At 58.4% G+C, this 14,814-nt stretch overlaps 1 protein-coding gene across 9 annotated transcripts in view; it reads right to left on the reverse strand.

Annotated features, from left to right (window-relative positions):
- Nucleotides 1-215: 215 nt before the first annotated feature.
- Nucleotides 216-14,814, reverse strand: part of NDRG4 (NDRG family member 4) — a 39,649-nt gene continuing 25,050 nt past the window's right edge. For 2 of the 9 annotated variants that reach the window (XM_072826885.1, XM_072826876.1), the window contains exons 4-17: nucleotides 9,501-9,606; nucleotides 9,159-9,279; nucleotides 9,005-9,067; nucleotides 8,798-8,858; nucleotides 7,618-7,704; nucleotides 7,482-7,538; nucleotides 7,029-7,132; nucleotides 6,128-6,184; nucleotides 5,999-6,050; nucleotides 5,008-5,055; nucleotides 4,795-4,830; nucleotides 4,641-4,692; nucleotides 4,444-4,518; nucleotides 3,960-4,354 (exon numbers count right to left, since the gene is read on the reverse strand). In XM_072826885.1, coding sequence (XP_072682986.1) covers nucleotides 4,086-4,354; nucleotides 4,444-4,518; nucleotides 4,641-4,692; nucleotides 4,795-4,830; nucleotides 5,008-5,055; nucleotides 5,999-6,050; nucleotides 6,128-6,184; nucleotides 7,029-7,132; nucleotides 7,482-7,538; nucleotides 7,618-7,704; nucleotides 8,798-8,858; nucleotides 9,005-9,067; nucleotides 9,159-9,279; nucleotides 9,501-9,606 — 1,188 coding nt within the window. In that variant the 3' untranslated portion in view covers nucleotides 3,960-4,085. Of the gene's footprint in view, nucleotides 2,332-3,149; nucleotides 3,189-3,959; nucleotides 4,355-4,443; nucleotides 4,519-4,640; nucleotides 4,693-4,794; nucleotides 4,831-5,007; nucleotides 5,056-5,998; nucleotides 6,051-6,127; nucleotides 6,185-7,028; nucleotides 7,133-7,481; nucleotides 7,539-7,617; nucleotides 7,705-8,797; nucleotides 8,859-9,004; nucleotides 9,068-9,158; nucleotides 9,280-9,500; nucleotides 9,607-12,643; nucleotides 12,882-14,814 lie in introns of those variants that run through there. The other 7 variants (XM_072826881.1, XM_072826880.1, XM_072826882.1 and 4 more) reach the window with 6 other exon arrangements.

Genomic DNA, 14,814 nt, shown 5'->3' on the forward strand with positions numbered 1-14,814 from the left:
AGCATGTGATTCTTGATCTGAGTGGTCCTGAGTTCAGGTCCCCAGGAGTTGAGTTTTTTAAATAGAACTAGAAGTAGAAACAGCAATGGGAACTCCTGCATACTCAGTCCCACCTAAACCCAGGAAGGACCTCAATGCTGCCATCTCAAAAGCTTCCCGTAACGGGCCTGGCGGCACTATACTTGAATTCTTCACTTATTAGTTTGTCAACACAGTTAATTAACTCTATTTGACAGGGTTTTTATTTGTTTTACATTTTGTCATCTCAAAGTTTCATGACATCAGCCACCAGAATACATAAAGTTAGGTTCTTCACTTTATACAGAGAGGAAAATAATAAACTCCAGTAGAAGTTCACTTGACCAAAGAGACCACCTCTGATGGAAAACCACACCCAGGAAGACCCAATATACATACACACACACACACACACACACACATATATATATATATAATGTATAGATATTTATAGATATCTCATCTGAAAGAACACAGAAAAAAAAAATCCAAGGTCTGCAGCACTATCTACAGTAAAGAGGGATTAATTCTACCAGCTTTTCAAACAGTCACATTTGATATTCAAAGGAAGCACGTGAATGAATAGAACTGGGCACAGACTAACACTCCACCAGGCTCTAGAGCAGTCTAGTAATGGCTTAAGATTCTAGAAGGGTGTGATATGTGCAAAGGAAAGGTGGATGCAGGTGTCCGCTCAGCCTCAGAGCACCCCACACACAACTGTCCCCTCCACAGCCCTGCAGTTTTCATTGCTCTCTCTCCCCTTTTACTATTTCGTTTTGTGCAATTGAGTCTCTGAGACCAGTAGCTCCAGTTTTCAGATTGGGAAATTCTCCCTGTGTGGGTGGGTAGGATGTGTATGGCACAGTCCTAGGCTTCACGTGAACGGGGAGGGGACCAGGGTGTGTGGAGAGCCTTTCTCCTCTGCCTGGCCCTTGTTCACTTTAGGAACCTTCACCTCCCACCCCAGGACCCAGCAAGGCCCAAGCCACTCCAATAGTCCTGAGACGGTGATGTGGGCCTGCAGAAGTCTGCCTTAGACCAGTTATCTCCAAGTAAACTTCCTTTCTTAGTGATACCCACAGAAAATATTGGCATAGCTTGACCAGAAATCTAACACCACCATGTTTCCGGTGGCCTTGGACACGCTGCTGTTGATTAGGTTGTCCTCTATGGAATTGGGAATCAGCCACCATGGCCTCTGGCCACATACTGCTTCCCCAAGGCAGGCACCATGAAGTGGTCGGGTCTGCCCAACCCCGATGGGCTCTCCTAGCATTTAAGCTCAGCCCCCAAATCCAGTCCCAATGGAAACAGAGGATCAGGCAACTTTCTACCTCAAGGCCTTGGTACAGACATCGGACAAGGCCAGGAGGTGGTGTAGTGTATGGGCTGAGACAGTCTGTGGGGTTCCTGCCTTTATGGTCCTCTGTGTTCTGTCTTCCTTGGGCAGAGAAACTCTGTTAGTCCCTGCCTGCCTGGCCCACATCACCAGGCCAGCCAAGAGAGCACCAGGAAAACTGCTGCCTGGTAGGAGCACCCCCTTGTGGCTATGGTTCAGATGATTGTCATATGTGCAAAAAGACAAACAGATGTGCTTGGTGAGGAGATGGGGAGAAAGGGGCCTGCAGAACTGCAGGGTGCCTGCCTCCCACTGCTCCCCAGTGTTGTCTCCTGGTTGTCACCTCAGTACCTGAGCTGGACCCTGTGCTCCTGCTGTCCCAGCACACCACTTCAAAACCCCACCCCATCTTCAAACCTGTCTGCCCAAGGGGGTCATCCCATGCTTTCTTCCGCCTAGGATATCCTGGATCCTGCCCAGAGAAGGACTCCAGCTCTCTCCTTAGCAAATCCCCTTCCTCCCTCTACCCCGCCCTGACTGTGGGGAGTTGGAAGAGGGAATCTAAGTCAGCCAAGTTAACAAGGTGAGCTGGGGTGGGGGGAGGAGCCTCTCAAACCATCTGGACATTGTTCTGCAGCATCTAGGATGAATCCCCTCATCTTTTTAACAAAAAAAGAAGTAAACCCATTTCCTCCCCTTGGCCTTCACAAAAATAAACTAAAAGGGAAATGAGCCGGAGCGAGGATGGCAATGGGACATTGATGCAGAGGATGAGGGAGTGGGGGGCAGCTGGGTGGCTCTGCTGGGCCAGGGGCTTCAACAGGACACCTCCATGGTGTGATTGACCTGGCCCAGGCCCTCGCTGCTTTCTGAGTGGGTGCAGGCCTGCGGGCGGCTGCCATCCACCGAACTGGCACTGGTGAGTGACGCGGTCCGGGAGCGGGCGAGGCGGGTCATGCTAGCCGAGGGCACTGTGGATAGAAAAGGGACAGGCATGAGGACTGGCAGGCAGGGCTGAGTGCCAGCAGGCAGGAAAAGGACTGACGCAAGCAAAGCGGCCAGCAAGACCCGTTCTTCCAACGGCACAGAGGCCCATTTCAAGCCACGGCTCTGGCACCTACTTTGTTAAGCCAGAGGCATGCAGCATCAGCAACCGTAACTGAGCCAAAGAGGTGGGGGGTGACAACTGGCCAGAGCTCTGGCCAGAACAGGGTGATCCGACTGGGTACCCCTGAGCTGCTGCTGGGATGGGACGTTATTTCCAACGATACCTCCATTAAGAGGATGATGGGATAGGGGAGCAGGACTACTTCTGTAAAGGAGGACAAGGTGTGGTGGCCACAAACTGCCATAAGTCTAGTTTCTGTCCTTATTTGGACTTTGACAAGACTCCTGAGAGCAAGCTCAGGTGGGCAAGCTCCACCTTCCTGGACTCAACTGGCCACCCATTCGGCTCAGGCATGGCTGGGCACCCTTGCCCCTGTGGCCAGGCCCGGGCAGTACCTCTGAGAGGCTCTGGTTCCAACAGCCTGAGCTGTGGAAGCCACGTGGCCCATGGCAACCCAGAAACCAGACTGCTCTAAACCCCACCCAAGCCTCATGTGGGATGCAGCCCACTTGGCCCAGGATCAGTGAAAAAGCAGGACGCTCTTGGGCTTTGGAGGCGAGCAGGACATAAGAGAGTTCCCAACCACAGCAAGATGAGGCCCGGCTGCAGCACCACACAGAGGCAGGAGCAGGGGGGACTGGGGCGGGGGTCCATGCATCAGGGGAGGGGCCACAGGGCTACCTGCTCCTCCACTCAGCCTTCGGTCCTTCAAGTATGCAACTAAGAGAGAAGACAGAGCCAGAGGGGCGGGGCGGGGCAGGGTGGGGCGGGGGGAGACACAGAACATGGGTGAAGAGTGTGATCCGGCAAGGCCGGGGTGTTGCAATGGGTCGGAGAGAGAAGACGACAAGACAGCAGGCACAGAGTGGGCTAGGGCAGGCCCAGAGCCTCAGGAAGCCCACCCCTGCCACCCACCAGAGTAGCAGCCCCGGAGGGAACCCTGACACCACAGTGGGGGCAATCCTCTTGCCCCCTCTTCTCCAGCCTGGGCTGCAGCGCTGAGGGCCTTGTGTTGACAGGGCTTTCTGGGGCCCATATCTGAGTGCCAGCACCTGCACCCTTCTGGATCTGTCTCCCCAGGTACAAAATGGGGGAGGCCTGCACCAGCTCCTAAATCCTGCCCACCTCTTGGGCTGCCTGGTGGTATTTCTCCCAGGGCCTTGAGCATATGTCCCAGCCCAACAAGCATTGCTCATCTCCTCATCTCACAGGTGTTCACTGAGAGCCCCCTGGGCTCAGGCCCAACCTCTGAGTTCCCACTGTGTCCCACCGCTAGCTTCGGCCTCTCTCTGCCCCACTTTTTCACAGAGAGGGAGCGCCTCTCCTGGCTGGGCCCCCAGCCTTCCCCTGCAGGCCTTCCAAGGAGGCACAAGCTCCAGGGACTGAGGTCTGGGTGGAGAGATATTCAGGTAGGGGAGTTCTGCTTCCAGCGGGAGGGCCAGGTATGTTCGGGAAAGGGGAGGAATCAAGTTGATAAGGTGTGAGTGTGCTTGCGTGCATGTGTGTATGTGTGCGTGGGTTTTGGAGGTGCTCTTGAGCAATCTGGGTGGCTCATCCCTGCACAAGAGGTGGTTTGGAGAGGGGAGGAGAGTGGGCATTGCCACCCCACAGCCCCTATCATTTTGGGGTCTTCACATATGCTACCCCCAGGCTCAGCTGCCTTCGGCTCTCTCCAAACACCCAGATGGCCCCACGCGCCTTTGTCAGGCCCCAGACTTCAAGACCACTCTGCTGCCCCTGGGACCATCCACCACTTGTGACAAAAGCCCTTCTCAAGTGCTGTAGGTCTGGCAGGGGAATGGGTGGTGTGTATGACTCACCTTTAGGTAGCCTTTCTGGGCAGGCCCCCACCCCAGGCTCTGGTCCCCCAGGCCTGGAAAAAGAGCCTACCATTTCAACATTGCCATGAGAACGTGTCCCACAGCCTCCCCAAGGGCATGGGAGAGCCAGACACAGCCTGGGATCATCTACTCACAACTCAGGTGGAGGTGCCCTAGAGAGTCTCCAGTCATAGTGGGGAGCATGTGGTGAGTGGCACAGCATCTGGGCCCTGCTGACACAGATCTCATATGCCCCCAGGCTGCTTGGTGTCACCTGCTGCTGCTGGTGCCAGTCCCACTCTGCCCCCTGCCCACCAGTCCCCAGGGCAGGGGCAGGGGGAAGTTAACTTACTGTAGCCCATGCCTTGCAGGAAGTATTTGAAGGCCTCAGTCAGCTTCCCTGGCTGCAGGACAGAGGGACAGTCACATGCTTTGATTGGCTGCCTGGGATTGGGGGGAGGGGAGGCTCCTCCCACCTGGGCTAAGATGAGGGAGAGAGGGCTCACCTGTGTGACCTGGGGGAGCCCCCCGGAATCTGCCATCTGCAGGGAAAAGAGGGGGGTGAGCTGGGCAGGGGTCCCCCCACACCTTGCCCAGGCCACCCTGAGCAGACACACTGTCCTGCTCCCTCCTGCCTGCCCTAGGACCCCAGGCAGGCCCCTCCCTGAGGCTGGGCCCTTGTCTGGGGAGGAAGTGGAGGAAGGGGAGGAAGGTCTCACCTTCAGGAAGGTAGTGGTGGTTGGGTCCAGTTTGGAGTTGCACTCCACCTAGGGATAAGGTCAACACAGTAAGGCAGCCCCAGCCCCATATCCAGGGAGCCCCCCACCCCAGTCACTAAGGCAGGGTCTGTTGCCAGGCCCGGAGACTGTACTGGGGAGGTTCAGCGTGCAGGGGGCAGACACAGGTGGCAACGCAGCCCTGGCTGAGGCTGCCCCTCACCAGGCTGCCTTCCCAAAGTCCAAGCCTCTGCAGGTAAGGGAGCAGCCCTTAAGGGCCCTGAGACCCCTGGACTCCCACCCATGGCTGCTGGCAGGGTAGGCCTGGGGCAGGGGCAGGGGCTGGGCCAGCTCCTCATGGGGAGCCAGGGGCCCCCTTGGTGGGAGTGGCTGAGGAAGACCCAGGGACCACAGGGGTCAGGCGGTGAGGTGGGGGAGGGCCAAGCATCGGCAGGAGGCTGAGGCCTGCGCCTGGACAGCACAGCCCACACCCCATTCCCAAGCCCTCAGACATAGGGAAGGCATACTAGTTTCTGTACACATTGGGGACTGCCCTGGGGACTCCTGGACCCTCTGTGCTAAGGGGGACATGAAACCCCTGGCCGCCTGCCTCCAAAGTTCCAGTGGGAAAGGTTATAATCCCCAAATGCAGTGGGTGCAAGTCGTAGTCAAAGGATGCAAATGCTCAGGAGTTATTTCACAGTGAACGGAGCAAGCTGTAGAGAGGAGAGCTCTGTGTCTGGGCCTGGAGTGGGCGAGGTCAAGGTGGGACTGCACTGCGGGAAGGGAGGGGTGGAGGGGTTGACTGGCAGGCAGGTGGTCTGGCCCCAGCTCCCTCAGGGTTCCATGCCTCCCTCACTGGAAGGGTGGGGCTGTGCCAGGTGGGGATGCTTGGCTCTGAGAGCCGTTAAATCAGGGCCTGCCCCGCTGGCCAGAGGCCAGTGGTCCCTTCCCTCCCACCTCCCACCCCTACTCAGGGCGGCCCCAGACTCACCACCCCATCCTCAGCAGGTGCATTATCCCCCACCACCAGCATCACGGGGCAGCTGTAGACACAGAGGAAAAGAGCTGTCTGGACTGGGCATGGGGGGCAGGGGCGGGCCGGGGGGTGAGGGGCACTCACCGGAGCGTCTTGGCATTGGGCACTGTTCCAGGCCTGTTAATGTCCAGGTCTCTGCGGCTGCAGGGAGAGACAGAGGTGGAGGGGGGCCGTGTGCCCCGGGGCCATAGCCCATCCTCCCACAGCACCAGTATGGCCCAACATCCCAGGCTGGGCCCAGAGTTGGGGCTTAAGGTTACTGAATTGTCTCCGCTACGGAAAAGGCTTCACAGATCCCAGCTGGTAAACAGGGAGACAGGGTCATGCTCTGCACAAATAGGGGGGTCTTCAGGTCTCCCCTCAGGTGGAACTTCTCAGACCACCCCAATTCATGCCAGGGGGCCCTCGAATTTGGGTCTCTCTCCCCCTTGAAGCACAGTTCTAACATACAACGCCACCTGTGTGTGGACTTGCCGGGTCATAGCAGGAGGCCGGGCCTGATTCTCATTCTTCATGATATCCCCAGCACCATGCATAGGTGCTTAATAAATATTGGGAGGAGAGAGGAGGGAAGGCCAGTGGGCTCCAAGGAGCACAGCTTGAAAACCATGAACTTCATCCAACCTCCTCCTCATCTTCCGATGTCAGGCCTGAGGCTCAGGCTGTGGGGGTCAGTGATGTTGCCCACACCCCCCATGGCTCCTGGCTGGACAGCAGTGCCCCAACGGAGAAGGCGTGGAAGAGAACCAAGAACCAGAGTCTGCAGCCCTGCTTCCCCTCTGCCCTTCAAGGGAGGGTGACCCTGAGCAAGAAGTGACTCTTGTCAGAGATACAGCAAGCTGCTCATCCACAAACTGGGGAGAGCATGTCCCCTGCTGGCCTCCTTCTATGATTGTTGTACAGAGGGGACCCCAACAGAGTGAGCACTGTGTGGCCTGGTGCCGCAGAGCTGAGCTCCACCCCCACCCACCCCCATCGTCAATACCTGTTGTACATGTTCCAGAAGAGCTGCAGGTTGGCCTGGTTCACCACGTTCCCAATCTGCTGCCGGTAGCTCTGCACCAGCTCTGTGTTGCTCACCAGCTCCTCCTGGGGGCCCCCGGGGGATCAAGGAGGGGAAGATGTACAGTAGACAGGAAGCCACATGGTCTCAGAGGGGTCATGCAGGAGGCGCAGCCAGAGCAGCCCCTGTCCCCTTCCCAGCAACCATGAGGGTGTTGGGGGCAGGGCCCCATGAAGTGAGGGGAGGGCTCTAGCCAGGGGTGGGAGTAGGCCCCCCCACATCTGTCTCAGAGGAGTAGAGTGAGACAGGGCAGAGGTCACAACCCAGACCCCCTCCTGCTGCCCGGCTAGGAAGGGGACTAGAAGCCTTGGGCACCCCCGAGAGTGGGCAAGAGGCTCCCAAGACCACCAGTCCAGCCACTATCCACCCCCTTACCTGGCTGAAGAGGTGGGTTAGCACCGTATCAGGTAAAGTGCTGGTCAGGCCAGAGAGCTGTGGGCCGGGATGGAGACCAGTGTGAGCGGGGCCCCTTACCCCTGCCCCCTACCCCATCTAAGTGTCCCATGCTCACCTTGGTGGCCGCCCAGTCAATCCAGCCTTTGCCGTTGGGGTCAATGTTCATCAGCACCAGCCCTTCCACCAGGTCGGGAAAGATGAGCTGCCGTGAGAGGAAGATAGGGCTTGGGAGGCGGAATAATGCATAGGGAGCCCCAGTCTTCCCACCCAGAAGGCTGTAAGGAGGTGCTGGGCCTGCCTATCTCACAAGGGCAGGAGGGGCCCAGTCCTGGAAGGACTTCAAGATGCCAGTGGGTCATACAGCTGGAACCTTCCTGGGAGCTCCCTCCAGCTGCCCCTGCTTGTCCTCCTTCCCACTTGGAATCTTTCCAAATTCTTTGATCAACTTCGAACCTATGCCTATCACACTGATTTCCACTCCTTTTAACAGATCTTTGAGGATACTGCTATTGTAAGCCTGAGGAATACACATCTTCAATAAAGCATTTTGTTTTTTTGCTTTCATAGAAAAAGAAGTTGTAGCGGAGTAACAAAGTGACCTTTCCAAAGCCTGCATTGTGTTTGATTGTAAAAGAAATCGGAATGATTTCTTCAGGGGAGAATGATCACATATGTATGACACTGTTATCCTGTGGGGTTCATCTAGGGTGACAGGGGGTTGGCTGACAGTTAACAAGTTGGTGAAGTGCTGAAATCCGTACTGGGGTTCAAAATTCTTGCTCTTTTCTTTGGAAAAAAACATTTTAAATCCTGAACATTAAGCTTTTGTTTTCAGAGATGAGAAGCTTGTGGGCTCCTGCCCAACATAATGTTTCTGAAATGCAACTTTCTTTAAACCTTCCAAACTTTCACGTGAGCGTAATTTTTGGTTAAGAGATGACTCATGTTTAAATATTACCCGAATCAGTGCACAAATGATTAGGATAATCCTCCCTTAGAGGCCAAAGCAATTCTTTGTGTAGTTTGTGGATAACAGAAAATTCTCTGGCTAGTGGTTAAACACGTTATAATTTATAGTCTTTGGAGGAAATGTATTAAAAAAAATACCTCCTTTTTTTTCTAATTTCCTAGGATGAAAAACAGGGGGAAAAAGGAGCTTTTCTAAGTAATGAGGAAGTAGGGGGAGGGGAAGGAGCAGGAAGAAAGAGCAAATGTTCCTGTGGTTGAAGGGTTGAAGGGAGAGGGAGTCAGCCCCTGGATGGGTGTGGGGGTGGGGTGGGTGTTGGGAGACTCACCGCAAACTTGGCCAGCACATAGGCCCCAGCTCCCACTCCGATGCCAATCACGTACTTGAACCTGGTGGAAAGCATGGCTGGTCACTTGAGGGCTAGGGGAGCCACTTCCCAGGATTGCTGTCAGCTGGAGCCTGGTGGCCCTGCAGTGGCAGGAGGCACCCTCTGGCCCCCAGCACAGGGATAGAGTCTGGGGAGGGGGTTTCTCACCCAAAGTGCTGCACCACACTGGGGAGCATGGCGGCCAGCTGCTCCATGGAGGGGAACTGGTACCTGCAGGCAGAGGAGGAAGTCAGGGCACAGGTGCAGATGGGGCCACAGAGCTGCAGGGGGGGATTGGGAGGGGGTGCTCCCAGGTACCTACCCCTGGGGAAACTGTGACGCCCCCACCTGCTGACCAGGGGCATCCACGTGGCACACCACAAAGTGCTTGGTGATCTCCTGCATGTCCTCGAAGTTGAAGAAGGTATTGAAGCACAGCTTGTCTGCAAAGACACACTTCTCAGCGGGGGCTCAGCAAAAGGGTGGGGGGGCCACAGGCCTGAGAGGAGGGGCAAGGTGGAGGTGATCAGTGTTATGGGCCAGCAGGGACACCAAAGGCCCAAATAGCTAAGGTCACAGAACTCAGTGCAAATGGGGATCTGCGGGCCCCTGTGGGGAAGGTCGGGAGGCAGAGGAAGGCGGGATGAGGCTGGGGTGAACTTACGGTTAAGGCCCACGTCATGGTAGGTGAGGATGGCTGGGCGGTTCCCTTTGGGGGAGCCCCGGATCACCACATGCAGCAGGCCGTACGGTGTCTCGATGTCATGTTCCTGGAAGGGAAACAGCACTGGACACTCTGGGCAGCTCTCCCTCCTGGCCATGGGGTAGCCCGGGGGTAATGGGGCCTGTGCTGGGGCTCCCACCTGCCAACAGGAAGGCATCTCCTTCTCGTCACCCCCTCGAGCAATCCCCGGGGAGGGCGGACCAGATGGTGCACCCCTGCCTGGAGGTGTCCAGCTCAGGGACCCTCTGCTGACCAGTCCCTGGGCTGCCACTGCCCAGGTCCTGCTGCTCGCAGCCCTGCACGGTCCAGTGAGGTTCATCCTCTCCATTTTGCTGCAGCCCCTCAGGGACGGCTCTGTCACCCAGCGTGAGTCCTGCTCTCACCATGTCCCTCCTGCACTCAGGATCCTTCAGTGCCTACCCTGAAGGTGAGTGGCCTTGACAGTCTTGAATTACAGCCACCACCCCCATATCAGCCAAGCCCAGCCTCCAACCCCCCCACACCAGCCCTGGTTCCCACTGCCAGACTCCTACTCATGTTGTTCCTTCCACCTTGAATCCCCCTCCCCTCAACCCCCAGGGCCTCCCTTCCAGGCAGGGTAGGTTCAGACCCTCACCCCCACCCCAAAGACCTTCTGCAGTGACTACTCTGGGATCCTCCTGTGTTTGTGCCTTTGGTTTTGTGGCTTAGGCTTACTAGTCCTTTGGGAATGGGTGCTGGACACCATAGGAGGAGGCTGATGTGCTCAGACATCCTTAAGCCTTGGGGAAGTGCCATGCAGGCTCAGCAAACTAGTCACTTTCGGTCACTCAATGGACAGATTCCAAGAGGGTCTGTCAGAGCTGAATTATACCAGCCTTGCCCTGTACCATGGGGAACACTGGGAGTTGGCCCTGTACGTTGGAGGTGGGGCTAAGGTCAAGGGTAGGAAGAACATGGGACTGACCCCCAAATGTGGGCCAGGTACCAAGCATGTTATGCATACATTTTCCCCTTTTGCACATGGAGGACACTTAGGTTTAGAGAGAACCCAAGTTCCTGCTCCTGATGGAAAAGGGGAGACTCGGGAGACAGCGGACAGCTTCCTGGAGTCTGGTCTTCTTGGGTCGGAGCTCAGAGGACCACTGTTCAGGCCTGTGTCTCCAGGGGGAATGACAAGGCGGTGTCAACTCCATTGACAAAGGCCACACCCTGCGAGCCACAATTCTGCTGTGAGGCCCTGTTAAATAAACCTGATGTCCTTTGAGTGGGCCCAGGGCCACCACAGCCTTCCCACATCCCCGGCCTGTCCTCCCTCAGGGCCATCAACATGAGGAACACTTTCTGCTCACTGGCGGCTGACCAGCTACTTTTCATGTGTCTTCTCATTTACTTCTCACAGGGACTCAAGCCCCAAACTGAGAGGTTCAAAAGGAGAAATGACTTGCCCAAGGTCAAGTGCACAGAGGGCAAAGCAGGCCCTGCCAGCTGCCAGCCCCAGAGGCCAAGGGTATGCACTGAAGACACCACCCCAAAAATTTCCAAGCAGGCAGTTCTCTATAGCCGCCTGTCCCTGCCCTGGGGTAGGGGGGGCATGCTGCATCCCCCACCAGCCTCCATGCTCTTACCTCTGGAGGGCAGGGGTTGAGGGAAAGATTGGGAGGGTGGGGAGGGTGGGGGCAGGAGGGACGCCCATTGCACAAGACCTGCAATGCGCTGCCTCCGCGTGAAGGGTGGATCTCCACCGGGTCAGCTCTAGTGCTAACGCTGCGGGCTATGGGTCAGGGCCCAGGGTGCAGGGTGCAGTCCTCCACTGCCAGTGGCTGTGCATGGGGGTGTCTGCCCCCTCCCAGGCCTGGTGTGACCGCGCCGTCCCCGGCACCAGTCCCTGGGTCGTGGGACTGGGTGCAGTGCTCTCCCGACTGAGGCTCGGGGGCGCAGGTGGGATGGGTTGTTGAGGGCAGCGGCCCAGTGACTTGGCTGAACCCTCCCTCCACCAATCCAGGAGCTCTGACCCGTCTCAGCGGGCTAGGAGCCCCGTCCCCATCCCTTGGGAGCCAGATGCCCCACAAGAGGGGTGACCTGAGGGCCGCAGCCTGGCCTGCTCGGAGCCCGGGCCCCCAGGGCCCAGCACTCCCATTGGCTCCTGGTGACGTCAGAACCCCCGCCTCCAGGTGGGCGCCGGCACTGCGGCAGCCAGGGAGGGGGCTCTGACGTTCTCGGTCTCGGTCTCGGTCTCGCCAGTGACCTTGAGGGTTGCAATGGGAGGGGAGGCTCCCAGCCGGGTATCAGGGTAGCAGCGAGCAGGAACGGGTGAGGGGCTGGGGGAGGGGTTGTCTAGTGTGATTCATTCCATCAACCACATCAGCAGTTTGGTGAACCAGGTCTGCCGCGGGGTAGGCGCGGACGTGCTGCCTGGGTGCTGCCTGGGTGCGGGGAGGCCCGGTGGTCTGTGCTCCCTTGCAGGGCAGGCCCAGCGTGGGGGTGGAGGAGGACTTGTGCCCTGCTTCTCCCTCTTTGAAGAATAGCACCTAGGGGCACTGCTGCCTGGGCCGCCTTTCCCCACCCACAAAATAAGACACGGCGACCCCCTCCTCGTCCCCTTCCCGGCAGGGACTTCGGCCTGAAGGCTGGGTCAGCACCCTGCCCAGACCTCCCCGCCTCGGCCAGGCTGGCACCGAGGCTCCCTGGGGACGACGGCGGAGCTGCAGGCAATTCCCAGGGAAGGAAGGGGACGCCCTTCTGTTCCCAGCCCAGTGCAGCCACCCAAACCACCAGGACAATCCTTGCTGGGTCAGGAGGGTGGACGTCCAGGTACGTGTCTCCCCCAGGGCTGAGGCGCTCAAGGGCGCGAGGCAGACACCGGCCGGGCACCTGCTGCGAAGGGCACACGGTCAGGTCAGCGGGGTGCGCGGTTCGCACAGCCCCCTCCGGCCCGCGGATCCCAGCCCCTCCCCGCAGGCCCTGCCGGGCGCTGACTCCCGACGGCGGAGGCTGCCAGAACCTGCAGGTAAGGAGGGCCCGAAAGCGGGGCGGCACCAGACAGAAGCGGAGGGATGTCCCTTCCTCCCTACCCCCCGGCCGCCCCCAGAGCCCTCACTCACCCCGTCCCAGCACTCCGGCATCTTGCCGAGCGAGCGAGAAGGCGATCTGCCTCTCCCAAGAAGGGCAAACAAAGGCCTGAGTCACCGGGGTCCAGAGGGAGGGGACAGCGCCAAGGGGAGCCGGCGGCGGCGAAGCTGGGGCACCGCTTCCTTCCGGCCTTTATATGCGGCGCTGGCCCGGCCCCCCTCGGGCTTTCCAGGCAGCCACTCGCTCTCCAAGCCCCGCTTCCAGATTGGCGGGCGGGAGACGAACCTGGCTCCCATTGGCTTCCGAAGTCCTGGCTCAGCCCAGCTCCTGCTCCTCCTCCAGCTCCACCCCCATCCCAGCAACAGAGCATCCTAAAGGGTCCCCAGGCCCCGCATCCTGCCTGCCCCCAGCACGCAAGCGCGTGCGCGCACCCCCCCACCCCCCACCACAGCCACTGCTGCACGCGGGGCCCTGGGAAGATGAGACCAGGAGTCACATGTACAGGTGTGCCCTGTGTCAGGTACACAGGAGCCACTCACTGACACACACACCAACATAGGGCAGGGTGGGCTCACAGGCACGCCCCAGACCGTGCAGCCCTTGACCCATTCCCTGGGGAGCAGGGAGGGCCTGAGAGGGCCCCGTGCCCAGCCTCCACTTCAGGAAGGTCTGAATCCACCGCTTAACCTTGAAGGGATGGGGCAGTGACTGGCTGTCTGGGGGCAACCTTCTGTTGTGACCCTGATCCAGGGACTGCTCCTTCACCACTCCCCAGGGTCTCCCCTAGGGCACCCCTCATGCCCCATCCCCGTGTAAGCCCAGCGCTTGCCCTTGGTGCTGAAATGGGGCTTCTGGGGGCGAGGGGCCTGAGCTGATGGTAAGATGAACAGCATGGTGGGGAACACACCTGCTTGCCCTCCCCACCCCCATCCTACATCAAGGGGCTGGAGGCCACCAGGGAGAGGACAGGAGTCAGCCTGTCAAAGTGGACATGCCCACCTCCTGCAGAAGCTCCCCAGTTCTCTCTCCTGGGGCCAACCAGTGTGCAGCTTGGCTCCCAGGTCTCTGGGGAGCAGGATGCATGGGCCACCACAGGCTCCATGCCCTGTCCTCCTGATGGCAAGGACTTGTGTAGGGAGTTGGCAGGTAGAGGAATCTGGGGAGGAGGAGGCAAAGGAGAACAGACAAAAGGAAACAGGTCAGGGAGGGGAGCCCAGGAGGGAGCCCAAGGACTGAGAGAAGCAGAAGCAACACAGAGGAGGGTGCTGGGCACACAGGGGAGGGCAGACACAGACCCCATTCTGTCTCTCTGGTGAAGGAACATGCCAGTCACTCCAGCCTGCAACGCTAGCCCCACACACTGGCTGGCAGCCTTGTGGGGAGGGGGCCACCTCCCCATCTCTAGGGGCCCAGTGTCCTGGTCAACACCTGTCATGTGTGCTATTCCTGGCCACGTCCTCTGTCTGGGGCACACCAGTAACTCTCCATGCCCCATCTGTGACCTCTGGCTCTGGGGGCCCAGCGCCCTGCGCTGTCCCAGAGCAGCCAGGGTATGGATCAGGGTGTCCCACTGCCCCTGGGTACTCGCCAAGCTCCCTGTTCCCTGTAGCCACCAGCACAGCCCTGCCCCGTCCACATGACCCTCCTACCTGCTCCTTAAAAAGGATGGGGTGGGGGTGGGAGGGCATCTTCCCATTCTTCCTGCCACTAAACCCCTGCTCTTCCATTCAACTTTATGCCCAGTCAGCCTCTGACCTCTGAGTGGCTCTGCCACCCTTTGCCCTGGGTGAGAAGCTAACTCTGGATACTGCCCATTTCCAGCCATGGCCCCATTCCTGCTCAGCTCACTGGCTTCAAATCCACAGACCCGAGTTCAAGTCCTGGCTCCCCCACCCACCAGCTGGGTAACCCTGGGTAAGGCTTTCTCATTTCTCCATGCCTCAGGCTCCTCAATTGTAAACAGCAATTGTGCTTTCCTGAAGAGTTGTTATGAAAAAGAGAAAGAGCTCCAGAGGGGTTCCACAGACCCGAACTCATGCCCGCCCAGGCCCCTTGGGGAGAGACAGGGCAATTGGCGTGCCTCTTCTAACTGTTGACCCCTTCCCTGGAGGCTGTGCAGTAGTGGCTGATGAGGCAGGCTCAGGTCCTGCCAGCCAAACCTAGGTACCAGTTGTATCTGCCACTTCTCTACTGTTTAACCGTG

Source organism: Canis lupus, chromosome 5, assembly GCF_048164855.1.
Source record: "Canis lupus baileyi chromosome 5, mCanLup2.hap1, whole genome shotgun sequence".
Taxonomy (NCBI): domain Eukaryota; kingdom Metazoa; phylum Chordata; class Mammalia; order Carnivora; family Canidae; genus Canis; species Canis lupus.